Here is a 13,961-nt window from a genome sequence, read left to right on the forward strand (position 1 = left end):
GCAGAAGATAATATAATTAAACCAGTAGATATAGTTACCTTTATTCAACTCTAACGTTTTATCATCTACGGCAGCTTGTAGCTGAGTTAACTTAGTATTTAAGTCTATAATAATTTGGCTGTTTTCCTTATTTAATCTTTCTACATTCAGCTTTTCAGTTTCTAGTTTTGATTCAGCTAATTGCAGCTTCGCAGTCAGTACGGAGACTTGGGTTTCGAATTCAGTCTGAGCGATAGCCATCTTAGTCTTAGCATCGTTTAGCGCCCTTTCAGAATCAGTCTTCAGTCGAGTCAGCTCTTCCGACATGCTCTTGCCCAATGAATCTTTTTCGCTTTCTTTTTCTTTAAGGAGAGCGTAAGCTTCATCTAATAACTTCTGCAACTCTGATGACAAAGCTGGAAAGAGATGACGACAATTTAGAACTGACGTTTATTACACGCCTGTTGTCTCTGAAGCAGTAGAATCAGAATCTTATTAAAATAATCACAATAAACAAACATAAAATCTGTTACTGTGGCAATGTTGGAAGCAATATTACTAGTATACAGCCATGACAGCATTTCGGAGGCCCATGAATTAAGGGTGGGGTTTCTAATTCCCAATTTCCCAACAACCCTTGAATTCCCAACCCCCAAAAGGCCGGCAAGGCACTTCTAACGCCTCTGGTGTTTCGGGTGTCCATGGGCGGCAGCAATTGCTTACCATCAGGTGATCTGTCTACTCGTGGACCGACTAAAATACCATAAAAAAATTAACGTGAATCTACGTAATGATAAGTGAACACTAACTATGTGCAGCGGCAAGTTCCTCGCGATGGTTCTCGTTGGCGGCGGCCATGTCTGCGGCGCGCTGGTCTTCCATCATGCGCAGCGCGGCGGCCGTGGCCTCGGCGCGCGCCGTCTGCAGCTCCGCCTCCGCCTCCAACTCACGGATACGTTGCTCGCGCGTCGCCTTCTCTTGCTAAACGTTGGTAGAAATATTACGATAAAACATGGAAATAGGAAAATTTTGTTTTAATGGATGAATTATCGTACTGAGAGTTATTTAATGATTACTTATCCCAGTCCTTAACAATTGCTTTCGGAATAAAAACGATGCTAAGGGATAGTTTAAGTTATCATTAAATGACTCAAGTATGACAGTCATTCTGGATTATCAGGAGAATCAGACTTACCTCCATCGCTTCTTTATATTTCTGTAACAAAAATAAAATAAATTAAGAATTAAATATCATGAAATTTGGAAACAAATAAGATTAAATACAGATTACTCCAATTATAAATATCAATCCTATCTTTCCTCTATACTTACATTATAATCTTCTCTATTGATATTCTCCTCTTCTGTCCGGAACATGAGATCTTCCACCTTCTGCTTCTCATCCTCCAGGAGTTTGTTGATTTTGTCCAACTCCGATTTCAGTTTACTGTTCTCTGAAGTTGCCTGGTGAATAATAAATACAATAAAATTAAAACTAAGCTCAGAGTCCTCTTTAAGCGTCGCCTTTTATCACAATTGCTTCAACAAGCATGTGAAGCAACAAGCCATTGGTAACTTTACAGAATACGAGAATAAAAACGAGACGAGAACTAAAATAAATCAGATCTCAAGTTCCATAAAAAATACGCAATAGCTTTTGTCCATACACTTTTATCCATTTAGATTCTTTTTCGCAAAAAGTATAAGTAAACTTATGTTAAATTAAAATCTCGTATATCTCCTTGACTCTAAGGGCGCTTTTCCACCAGATATGTGCTATTACTTAAAACTAAAATATCAAGTGGGTCCTATGCGTGAGCTGTTATACTTGCTTCCAATAATAGGTATGGCAAAAACGCCTAAATATAATAGCTTAGTATTATTGGAAACGGTCACTTAGTTTCACAGCTTAGCCATTATATCTTCGTAGTATTGCTATATAGCACATCTCTGGTGGAGAATCAACCTAAATCTTACGGAATAAAAGATGAGTACTTTACGTATGCGATCAAAGAGGGCTTGAACCCTCTTTACTTTGAAGTAAGGCCTCCATTCAGGGCGCCCAAGGCATATATTACAGAACAGACTTGAATAGATGCTCTAGATATCAGAGAAAAGTGTAACGTCCTCAATATGGAAGCAATAACGCTTGCTACAATCTATCTTTTTATTAATATTAAGAAGGAAATAAAAAGCAAGGTATAGGCACTTTAGGAGATGTGAATTGTTTTAAAATGCTTTTACTTTTGACGTTAATACTGATTTATGTCACTGACCTATTCTTACAAACAAGAAGAATTCCTAGAAGCACTCCTATGTAAATTGAGATAGTGGAGTGCTGTCTCATAATTGACCAAAGTAATTTAATTGGGAATATCCGTGATTAATGCTCAAGCCTCCTCTTCTCGATCGAGCTTGATCTCCTTGCAAGAAGTGACATATTCAATTGATTAACGCAAAAAATGCGTCAACGTAACAATTTTTTTCCTAAGATGACTTAAAGTGGAAATAACACCACGTTAAAGTATAGCTATGACGGATAAACAGCTGACCGAGTAATTAGGTACTTAGTACTTACTATGCATATTTTTCGCGTTCGTGTTAAAGATTTTTTCCATAGCTAAGCTACTTGGTTACCTATTTACAAGTAATTATGATTGGACAATTTTAAAGGTAAATAACTACGTTCACTACGCCTGGTATATAATTTTCCAAGTAATAACTCAATTATCTCAGGGTTTTATGGTCTTATTTGTTTTATGAGAGAAGTATAAAACTAACATAAACCTAGTTTGGGTACTTTTATAGATATTTTCGTGTTTGTTTGTACGAATGGCAAAAAGTATAGGGCCATGGACATATACCTAATTGTAATTTTGTAAATTCATCCAATTTTTTCTTTATGATATTTGTCGTTAAACGACAGACGAATCAACCGATGGTAAGCAAGTGCGTTGCCAGCCTTTTGGGAGTTAGAAATTGAAGGTTTGTTGGGGAATCGATAATTGTGAAGAGGAGTAATTAAATGGGCCTCCGGTAAACTCACTCACACATCGGAACACAACGCAAGTGTTGTTTCACGTCGGTTTTCTGTGAGGCCGTGGTATCACTCCGGTCGAGCCGGCCTATTCGCACCGAAGCATGGCTCTCCTACACTTGTTCAAAATTAAGGACATCCTTCGACCCCACTCTATTCTCAACTAAAATCACAATACCCAATTTCGTTCTCAGAAGATGAATTATTACAATAATAAAAAGAGTTCAAGGAGGTTCCTACCTGTGTAGCCTCTTTCTTGAGCTGTGTGAGTGCGGTCTCGGCGCGATTGGCTTGCAGTGATATCTTGGCCATCTCCGCGCGTTCCAACTCCCGTTCCCTCATCAATCTCTCCAGGTGTTGCTGCTTTTCTCGAAGAAGTTCCTGTTACCATAAAATAACATATAAGTATTATAATTATTCCATTATAACTTATAATATATATCTATTGAATTAATTATGCTTCACAGCTTACGCACGTAACTATTTGACAAGTTAACTCGATTAGTTTCAAGCCACGTTAGGGGCTCATAGTCGTGTTAAACAAACAGTTACGTGAGATAGTCGTAAAACATAATTAATTGTATTATAATCCTACAGTTTCATAATACTAAACTGCCTATAAAAGATCATGTTCCACAATACTAGCCTAAATAAACTGAAAAACTAAAATTAAACCTTACATCGCTTAACAAAAGGTACTTATTACAAATTGTTTACATATAAGGTATTTCACAAACAGATGAAATAATGTATAGTAGTCATCAGAATACTGGATTATGACTTCATGGAGCATTTCTGGCGTTGACTTGCATTGTGGCTGTTGTTGTTTTCGATGACAAAACCGCAGGATTTTTCTTATAACATCATCATTGTAGTAGGTAGGTAAGGCTGAAAATAAACAGCTGATAATAATTAATTTAGTACCTAATACCTATATTTATAACTATATTATTTAAACAAGTAGGTATTGGTAGTCTTTCCTCAAACATTGTTATTTGTTACGATAAATTTAAATAAATAAATTTGGTAAAGTCACTGAGAAACACACAGAGATCACAAGTATTTGTGCTGTTTTCCTTAAAAACTTTACGCAATTTAAAGGACATTAAATAATAAAAATAATATGCATACGTAGTTATCAGCTTCAAACAGAATTATTTGACTAACTGCCGCACTCAGCATATTTTTTACTCAGTAACGATTTTGTATCGAAAACCATCAAATGACTGCGTGCGGCAGTAAAAATTAACTAGTAAATAGATAATTTTCGGATCAGACAGAAGTTGAGAAAATACTACGTACCTATATAATATCTGTTATATTAAATTAACCTTTAGCTTACCTGTTTGAAATTTAGCATTTGTTTTAACTTAATCTAGATTAAGTAATCATTAAATGTCTCCCAATACGGCAGTTAATGACATAAAAAGACACTTTAATAGTTTTCTATTTTCACCCCTGAACACCTTAAAGCGCCATCTAGGCATCTACTATTACTTAATTTCATCGCAGTCCAAAGTCATACATTTCAATTTTACATCTCAAGTTCAGGAGGCAGGACATTTAAATCAATAAAGTACTTCAGCAGGCTATACGTATGTAATGTACAATGAACAGCAGCTCATTATACTACTATCTATCAATTTCTTTATTCGATTTTCAACCCTTATATCAAGACAATAGAGTTAAAAATCTAATAAAACCATTTGACAGATTGGAGTATCTTGACTTGCTGTTTAGTGTACATGGTTCTTGTTGTTATTACATTGTCAAGAGTTGAGAGGGAAAGGGAGGGTCCGGACCCCCTGCGCAGACAATGCCTACGGGGTGCAGTATCTAATTTTCCGCTCCAATTTGTACCTACCTCCGTTTACTGTTCGTATCGTTACAATTGCATTTCCGAGTTGGGAAATTCGAAATCATATTAAATTATATTAGAAAAGTTACCGATCTTTAAAAATCGCGAGGAATTTTTATTTCAATTTGCAATGTTTTAATTTTTTTAGGGGTGCGTTGGAGGGAGCTATTATGTTTTATTTTTTTTACTTACTAGTTTCAATTATTTTAAATTAAATCAATTGGGTAAGTAAACCTGATTTAAAAGAAAATTAATGGTTTACATATCTAAATAGTTACTATAATTTTTTTTCAGGTGAATGTAATATAAATATCATTTTACAAGCTTAACTCTGTAGGTTGTCTATTAAGAGCGCAGCTTAATTGCTTACTCATGATGAGATTAAACTAATCAAGTACAGCGTAAGTGGCTCAATTAATGATATTATCCTACCTAAATTAAGTGCCTACATAAATCAAAACATTAATAATATTAACGCACTACGTAATCAGACTCTCCCACATATTACTAATAGAGATAAGTTAAAATTATCGCGTTTATCTTAAAAAACAAAACAATAATTTGCACTTATTTCTGATTGTTTTTATTATACGGGTCATTTAGCTATCGATAGGTGTGTAGGTAGGTACTTATAAAGTTGTTATTCTATCCTTTTCGTAGAAATTGTATTATTTGTGAACAAAGCTAGGTAGCCTTGACCACACCGCGGCTAATTACCACATGAATAACGTACCCAGCGTATATACAGCCTACTATTGTATTGTATTCATGCGAAGAAAATTTTGTCAATATTTAGGCCCCGAGTTTGACAATAACATAGTGAATTGATAGTATCTAACCAACTGTATAATATCTTATTTCAAAGGCTATATTCATGAAAATAGTAGTTATGCTTGCTACGTAAACATTTTCAATGGATGGGATTTAATATTGACAACGACTTAGCAACTGAACGGAATATCAGAGTCAAGGAACGCGTTTAGAGGACATAAATCTGAGAAATGGGACTCTTTATTCTGTCTTGTACTCGTATGTACGCATTCACCCGCACTCCGCAATCAAGACAGTCTCCATTAGTCTACCCGCAGATACATAAATATGTTCTGTAAGGGGGTAAAGGATATTATTATGTATTGTGTACAGGCAAAATGCCTTCTACTATTGTAAATCACTGTAGCAGAAGTCACTCAAAATTGTAGTTATGAGAGATTGGTTCGGAGAATGCCCCATAGCCCTTTATCTAAATACATATTTTTTATCTTAAAGGTGACAGGCTGACTGACATAGTGATCTATCAACACACACATCGGGCTAAAATTTGGCATGCAAGCATGTTATAATATAGGCGCATCCGCCTATGCCTGCTAAGAAAAGATGTTGATCAATTCTCCCCCCAAGGGGATAAAATAGGGGATGAAATTTTGTCCTTTAAGTGCGGGATGCCTAAGAACGGATTTTAATAAATTTTATTAATAATAATATTTCTCAACGCAGAGCTAGATTAATATAATTATGATACAGATCTGCACTGATTTAATGCATCAGAATTGACAGTCGGTATAAAGATGTTATGACTAGCTATAAGTGCCAATTCATGTTGTAAAATCGTGCGAAAATTAATCGCCATTAACTTTCCTCTATTCACTTCTTTTTAAGCAAACCTCCAACGTTATAACCTTTAGAATATCTGTTACGTAAGCGTGTGAAATCTATTTTTGTATAATATCCATTTATTCTAGAACTGTGTACATTGTAGTGTTGCGTCAGTCCCTTCTCAAGGTCTGCGAGGTGTTAGGTATTCTCCAGAGGTTGTGGGTGACGGTAATCTGGCATGTTGCATGACCTAACCACGTAGGCAGCCAGTACCTAGTACCTAGTCATGCCATGTCCACTCTTCGTCTAAATGTATTAATAACCGCCATTTACGCGACTATCATTTGCTAAATTAGTATTTACGATATTTCTTCGTGTAGGAGGCGTTCTTTGCATAATTTCTTGGAAACAACAGTAGATGTTGATCATAAATATGCTAATTATTATTTTGTCAAGTTTAAAAATGTTGCTAGTGTTAAAAATATTTGAGACGATATTTAAATCGTGAACCAGTAGCTGTAGAGATTGTTTTGATAAGCAAAAAGAAACCTTTTCGTGTGATTATGTCCAAATGACACTCAACTTTAAGTTGTACAAACTGGTTACCTAATACTTCAAAGAATCATAAAAGAGGAGAGGAGAATTAGGAGATTACCATCCTCGTAGACAAGTCTCAGTAAACTAAAATGCGCACTCAACCTACTGAGTGTAAGGACTGAGGAAAGGACCACCCGCATGAGAGAAAACGGAGTTATCGATTGCGGAAATGTTCCAACGGCAGGGACCGTCTGGAAACGACTCCGCAATTTACGAATAAGAGCTGTTCACTCGAAAAGATACCATCTCCTTATATGGGTGGTAATATGCGGGACCGACGTAGCTAAAGTATGGGTTTCGTTAATTTAGCATTCCTATGTTGATTCAGCTAAATGAATATGCATACGGTTACCTACTAAGGACTGGTACAAGACTTAAACTCGGCTGTGTAATTAGCTATGACGGTATATCTAGCCCAGAATATTTATTAGGTGACATAGCATTAAGCTTCTAGCTAATAGTAGCCCAGTAGGTGCATATACTGTCGGTGGACCATGGAATTAGGTAGTCAGGGCACAGGTGACCTTAATACGAAGGCTAGTGGTCCCTAGAGAGACATTTGTTATGTTATGAGGATCTGACATGAGATGAGATGCTTCTAGCATATAATATTAATAAGATTTACAGGAATGTAGGAGAGGCTGCCTATCTACAATCATGTAGGTACCTATAAACTTCGATACATGTAGCTGCCCACGCTAGCTCATATAAAACGTGCCTTTCCATTAATATCTATTCGATATTTATTCACATCACTTATTTAATATTCTAAAAGGAGATTAACGGTATATCTAGAGGTCAGCCAAATGGAATATTGAAGTGATTCCAAAAATAATTAACAGAAAATATGATTGAGCTAATCAGCTTAAGTCATAGAAGAATATTAGATATTAATCTGTTGACTAGAAAGAAAACTGCAACAGTTTTAAAATCTCTAAATTGAATGGGACGTGAGATGCAATTGCTTGCTGAAACTACATTATACTGAAAACGCCTAGCTACGACGTCTAACACCAGCTTGAACATAGCATATCTACTGATCTACATAATATAAATTAATGACAATTATGTACTTCCAAAAGTAGACAAGTACCTACTTCAAGTGAACAAGTTCAAAATACAAGTGTTTATAAACGCACCCACGACACAGCAGAAAATTCTAGTATAGGGCAGGATATTTTTGAGCTAATTACTAAAACCCATTAGCCAAGTGAAAATCTATGCACAAGTGTAGGAGATCCACATCTCCAGCCTTGTAGAACATGCGTCAACGATCAGATAAATACCAACAAGTTTTACATAAAGAATACCCGCACCGGCACCAATATTTACATACAAAGATATTCTAATAACCACACCTCCATTCATGCGTATCGTATCGCTAGTCAACATGAAACAACTTGCTTTATTCGAGCTCTCCGCGAAGGTTTTATCAACACATTTCCACTTCCTCGAATATTAATGAAAGAAATAATTTACATATTTTTATTAACGGTAACGTTAGCAAGGATCTTTCTAATATCTGGAGCTGCGGACTTCTTAGCGGGTTTACCGGGGCTCCGGCACAGATCCGGCTCGAAAACTAGGAGTAGGAATGGGGTAGATTTTAGTCGGAAAGAGTCTCTGAGACTCCCTGTCGCCTCGCCCAAGACGGGAGAAGTCATTGGACAGTTTTCCCCCTCAAAAACGATCTTTAATGTATGTTTTTTATAGAAAAAGACTCGTCCAATTGGATATGTTAAACATGATTTATTTAAGTGCCTCGCAATCTCAAGATAACATAACTTCGACGGTTATAAATGTATTCCGAGAAAATTAACGAGTATATAGTAAACGTTTTTATTATAATCAAGATAACTAACTATATTTAACACGAATTTCTAGGATACATGTCGCGGTATACTACTTAATATCTGTATACTTATACATAAATACTGTGAAATATATTAACAATCAGACCGATATGAAAACAAAGCACTTTTATTTTATTACTCACGCCATTTTAGACGCAATAAAACGTTTTGGTTTCACTTTTATGATTGTAGGCGTGTAACAATAAATAAACGGAGTAAAAATAAGCCATCAAACCGAATAATTTACGAGCTATGGACCCGCAACCCGACTCTGTTATGTCGGGAGCTATGGTAATCACGTATCGGCTGTGAATATCAAATTACTACGCAATTACTCAGTCAAGGGCAAACTCGAGACAGTTTAGACGAGTAGACAACACGAAAGTTACAAGTTGTTTCACATTCGTCGCAAACCAAACACCTCGCACATGCTCACACAAGCCATTGTACAGCGTCACAGATGCAATAAAACAACAGTTTAGTCAATCTTTATTATTTATTATCACCACAGAACGAAGGATATCGAGGGTAGGACAATAATACGCAGAGAAAGTAGTACATTTTATTAAAATTAACTTTTATTATTAATCACTATTCGATCTCACAAAATTACGTTTTTATAAGGTATTACATGTATAAATTATAATCTAAAATGTTATTCTAGTAGTAGTTAATTTAATTACTAAAGTTATAACAACAATATATTAAAAGAGAAATCTTATCTTAGTAGCAATGGAATGCTCGTGTCCATGAGTCTTTGTGTTATGAATATCATCATTACTTACAGGCACTGGTTTGTATTAAAAACTAAAACAATATCGCTAATAAAATGCATCTAAAACATAATAATGAAACAATATTTTCATGATTTCTTTTTCCAAATAAATATCTAATAAAAAAAAAACCGAAAGTATCACAGCTCTGCTATTATGAAAGAGATTGATATTCTGATTGCTATCTTAGATGTGTAAACTATGTGTTGGTGTATTGTTGGAACATGATCATTATAAAATTAAATGTGTTTTGTACTTAGAAGTGCGTTGTAATTGACAAATATTGTCTCTTATACATATGTACAGCGGCCCAGAGGGCGACAGGACGGTTCGGGATACTAACATTATTAATTGTTAACAGTTTAGTTTGTAAGTATACAAAACAATATCAAAAAACAAAATAAATTACAATTACGTACATTCGTTGTCGTTTCATTAGCATTAAAGAAACAATCTTAGATTAAGCTGCTCAATATTTTGAACGGTCAAAACAAAGGAAGCCCCGAGTCGCCGGCGGCGCAGTTGGAACACACTAGCGCCACACATGTACTGAACTTCAGAACATTAATAAGGACGGTTGTAAGGCCAGTTACACATGTTCGGTTTCCGATCAAAACGCACATTATTCTTATTTTATCAAAAAGGTAAAATAACAATGATGTGTGCCTTGCTGAATATTTTGTACTAACCAGTTTCCGAATCTGGAAACCTAATTCGGAAACCGAACGTGTACAACCGGCCTTAGACGGTGTCCTTTGTTTATGAATGTTGGTTTTGACGTTTAGCACACGTATAGCGCGCGTAACCAGCCTACCGCGCGGCGATGGTGGGGTACTGTACCTGCAGGGCGTTCTTCGCGGATACCGGGGTGGAGGAAGCTCGCGGACCACCAACACGCTGCCGCCGTGCCGTTAGTGACAGTGCGAATGCGCAACAAACATGAGGGAAAACAACACGCGTTAACGCACTCAACTCACACTGCATGGTGTATCTTAACCTAGCTACATCAAAAGGCCTAGTACGAGTTTGTTCTACGTTTAACACGCATGAGTTTGGCGCTCTGATTGGCCTGCTCTATTGAACCAACTAATCAGTGGGCTAAACGCAGTAACGTTTCGATGGCGTTATTGTAAAACAAACTCGTACTAGACCTTCAGTACTGATACATGCTCAGGTGAACACCACACTGCTCTATCATTACTACACACAAATGATTGTCACTTGTGCCTGGAAGCGATAGCCCAATGTGGTCCTCAACTGCTCACTTCATACGATCTGTCAGTTTCATCAAATAGCGTCACCGCTTTTCTCCAAAACACATGATCAGTACGAAGTGTACACATTGTTTAGTACATAGCTTTGATATGTTGAATAAGTTTGTGTCAGATACACCATATAGTGACAACAGGACACGGCAGACGGCGTGTCACACACACCGACTGCCGTGCTAGCAAATTATAAAAAGCACTAAAACTAATGGAGTGGATCGAAAAACTACTAATGAAGGTGCTGTATAAAATATTTATACTATGTATATGGACATTATTTTAAATGATATAAATATTCCACTAAGTATATATTTTTCGAAATATTCAAGATTAGTAGGTCCATAATGTAACTTTCTAATAAGTACTAGGCGTACCATTTACTAGGAATAGATAAATGCACAATGCACTTAATACATATAAGGATTCTTTGGATACATAAGTCTTTAAAAGGGGCTTCGAGCAATGAAGCCCGCGTCAGCCTCCAAGCCTTTCCAAAACAAAAGGCACCAATTTTAATGTGGGTTAATGAGACCATTTGCAAAACAATTGTTAATTCACATAACACATGTTGACCATAAAGCGTCCAAAAAGGAGTCTTAGAAATAATATCACAGAAACAATATTTTTAGACAGTACGATATGACTATTCCAGTCTTTTGAAACTATATGAAACTAAATATGGGCATACTAGAAGCCGAATGAGATGAGTCACTACGTATAAATGTGTTTCCAATTCGCTAATAAGCTTTAAAGTAAAATCATATACTTGATCAAATAAAAATAACGTGAAATTAAGCAAAATTAGTGAATCGAAAACATAATAAAAACAAAATAAGTCACAAAAATAAATTAAACACACGGGCCAAACCAAGGAGTGCCAGCTACAGACCATAAATAAACTCAAACCAATTGTCATGCAAAAATAAGCAATTTCTATATGAATAGTTACCATCACTATTGCGTGTCATCTCACGTTCACGTTATTGTTTACAAGTACCTGTAGAGGCAGTATGCTGCGGTACTGTATCAATGGCAAATTGTACTTTCAATTAACCGTAAACACTCGTCATTTTCGTGACGTCGACAGCTGCCGGCTACTCAGTGCAATGTATACAATTAATTAACACATTGCATGTCATGCAATTCACTACGAAGGTATGCCCTCGGCGTAGTGGTGCCGCATAGTGTGCATGTTTTGGTTTATGTTTATAATTTTCTCGCCCAACACCAAAATATCACAACTAAAAGAAGCCACCAATAAAATTGACAAGCCAGGACTCGATATTGTGTCAGTTAATGGCATCTGAACTCGGTTACATAAAATTCAAATGTAAACAACATAGGGGTACGTGAACTGAAAGGGTGACACACAAGAGAAATGGTAGCTTTTCCCAAAGCCTGAGAAGTGAGTGCGCGGCGGCGGCATCTCGACGAATATTTCGGCACTTGTAGCTGAGGCGACCCCGCGGCTGGCCCGAGTCACGGCGGCCGGCCGGCCCCCCCACCGCACCACCTCGCCGCCCCCGCCTCGCACGCTCCGCGCTACTGATCCGCTGGCGCTGCTGCCGCTCGACTCGCTGCGCCGTGACCGCTCCGACCGACTGTCGAAGCTGAGCACGCTCTCTGAGCATCTCCAAGACTTTGGCAGTGTCTCACTTGCCCAACGTCGAGGGTTTAGCTCCTTACTTTTATCGTTCGATCGAAATACTATATCGTAATAGACTCGCGGCTTCGGCAAAGCGATGATGGCGCAGCGATCGTTTTCGACATGCTTGACGAGCAAAGTCTTGTCGAGCAAGCTTGGCGCACTACGGTGTGGTCTCGTGCGAGCCGGGAGCGGCGGAGAGCGCGGTGAGCGAGGCTCAGCCGATCGCGCGCGGGGCTAGCCTACCTGAGCGCCCAGCGACGTCACCCCGAGCCTCACCCCCACACGGGAAGACGCGATAGACGTGCCCAGAGACGTCAACGACTCCCGCGAGTTGGAGCGCCGCAGTGGTGTCGCGCGCCCGTTGCTGTGTATGGCGCAGGCGCCTGGCTTACGGTTTGATGGCGACCGTGACACTTTCGAGATGGGTGCGAACAAGCCAAAACGGGGAGAGCACTCGAAATATCTGAAAAAGGAATCGAAATCGGTATAAAAAATGGAACCTTCTGTTTTTAGCACAATTTCCTTATTGTTATAGTCTGTACCTTTTTCCATCTACTGAGCCATCATTCTTTCCAAGAGGATCGTCGAGTTCTACACCCGCCCAGACACCAGTGGCAAAATCGGTAACACCAACATAACGCAGTGTACCCGCTTTACTGCCGCGACTGCTAGATACAATAACGCGGTCTCCGACGCGGACTTCTCCGTTAGTGGTTGTGGAAATTGATGCATCTATGGAAGAAAAAGGGGATTGTTTAGTTGGGCCTAGCTGCGACATCTTTATGACATAAATATTTGGCTAGTTACTCACTCATCTTGCTGCTAACGATGCTGCGTATGCTACCGTTTGGTGAAAGTGCGCGTCTTTGCCTGGTGCCTGATGGAGGGCGTTCGAAGACGCTGCCCGCATCTGAGATCGGGGACGCATCGTGGGGAGCATGTGTCACAAGGGGGATGCGGGTCAAGCGAGTTAGTCGAGAAAATACACCTCGTTTTTCGGGACACTGGAAATATCGGACCCCAGCTACAGAGCCGTCGTTTTTACCTGCAAATAGCAAACACTTGTTAGAATAACATTCATAAAAAGCATCTAGTGTTTATACTAACATGTAAGAATCATTCAACATACCAATAGGTTCGTCAAGCACTATGCCAGCCCAGTCGCCGGGTGCGAACTGTGTTTCACCGATATAAGCGATCTGACCGGGCTTGGTGCCACCCACCCAAACTCGTTCGCCAATTATAAAGCTGTCAGTATCTTCTGTTAATATAACACTATGATCTGGAATAATAAATAGAATATTAACAAAGACGCATTAAAACACATTATTCCTGAAAACAAAATCCGATAATTG

The 13,961-nt window shown here is 38.1% G+C and overlaps 1 protein-coding gene across 20 annotated transcripts in view; it reads right to left on the minus strand.

The window, feature by feature from the left end:
- Positions 1–13,961, minus strand: part of LOC118266969 (CAP-Gly domain-containing linker protein 1) — a 46,495-nt gene that overhangs the window by 4,293 nt on the left and 28,241 nt on the right. For 17 of the 20 annotated variants that reach the window (XM_050702967.1, XM_035580649.2, XM_050702966.1 and 14 more), the window contains 10 exons: positions 13,736–13,888; positions 13,418–13,651; positions 13,149–13,338; positions 12,850–13,069; positions 10,531–10,587; positions 3,257–3,397; positions 1,312–1,443; positions 1,175–1,195; positions 789–960; positions 39–395 (listed from right to left, as the gene is read on the minus strand). In XM_050702967.1, coding sequence (XP_050558924.1) covers positions 39–395; positions 789–960; positions 1,175–1,195; positions 1,312–1,443; positions 3,257–3,397; positions 10,531–10,587; positions 12,850–13,069; positions 13,149–13,338; positions 13,418–13,651; positions 13,736–13,888 — 1,677 coding nt within the window. The remainder of the gene's footprint in view (positions 1–38; positions 396–788; positions 961–1,174; positions 1,196–1,311; positions 1,444–3,256; positions 3,398–10,530; positions 10,588–12,849; positions 13,070–13,148; positions 13,339–13,417; positions 13,652–13,735; positions 13,889–13,961) is intronic. The other 3 variants (XM_035580655.2, XM_050702968.1, XM_035580651.2) reach the window with 2 other exon arrangements.

This window comes from Spodoptera frugiperda, chromosome 23, assembly GCF_023101765.2.
Source record: "Spodoptera frugiperda isolate SF20-4 chromosome 23, AGI-APGP_CSIRO_Sfru_2.0, whole genome shotgun sequence".
Taxonomy (NCBI): domain Eukaryota; kingdom Metazoa; phylum Arthropoda; class Insecta; order Lepidoptera; family Noctuidae; genus Spodoptera; species Spodoptera frugiperda.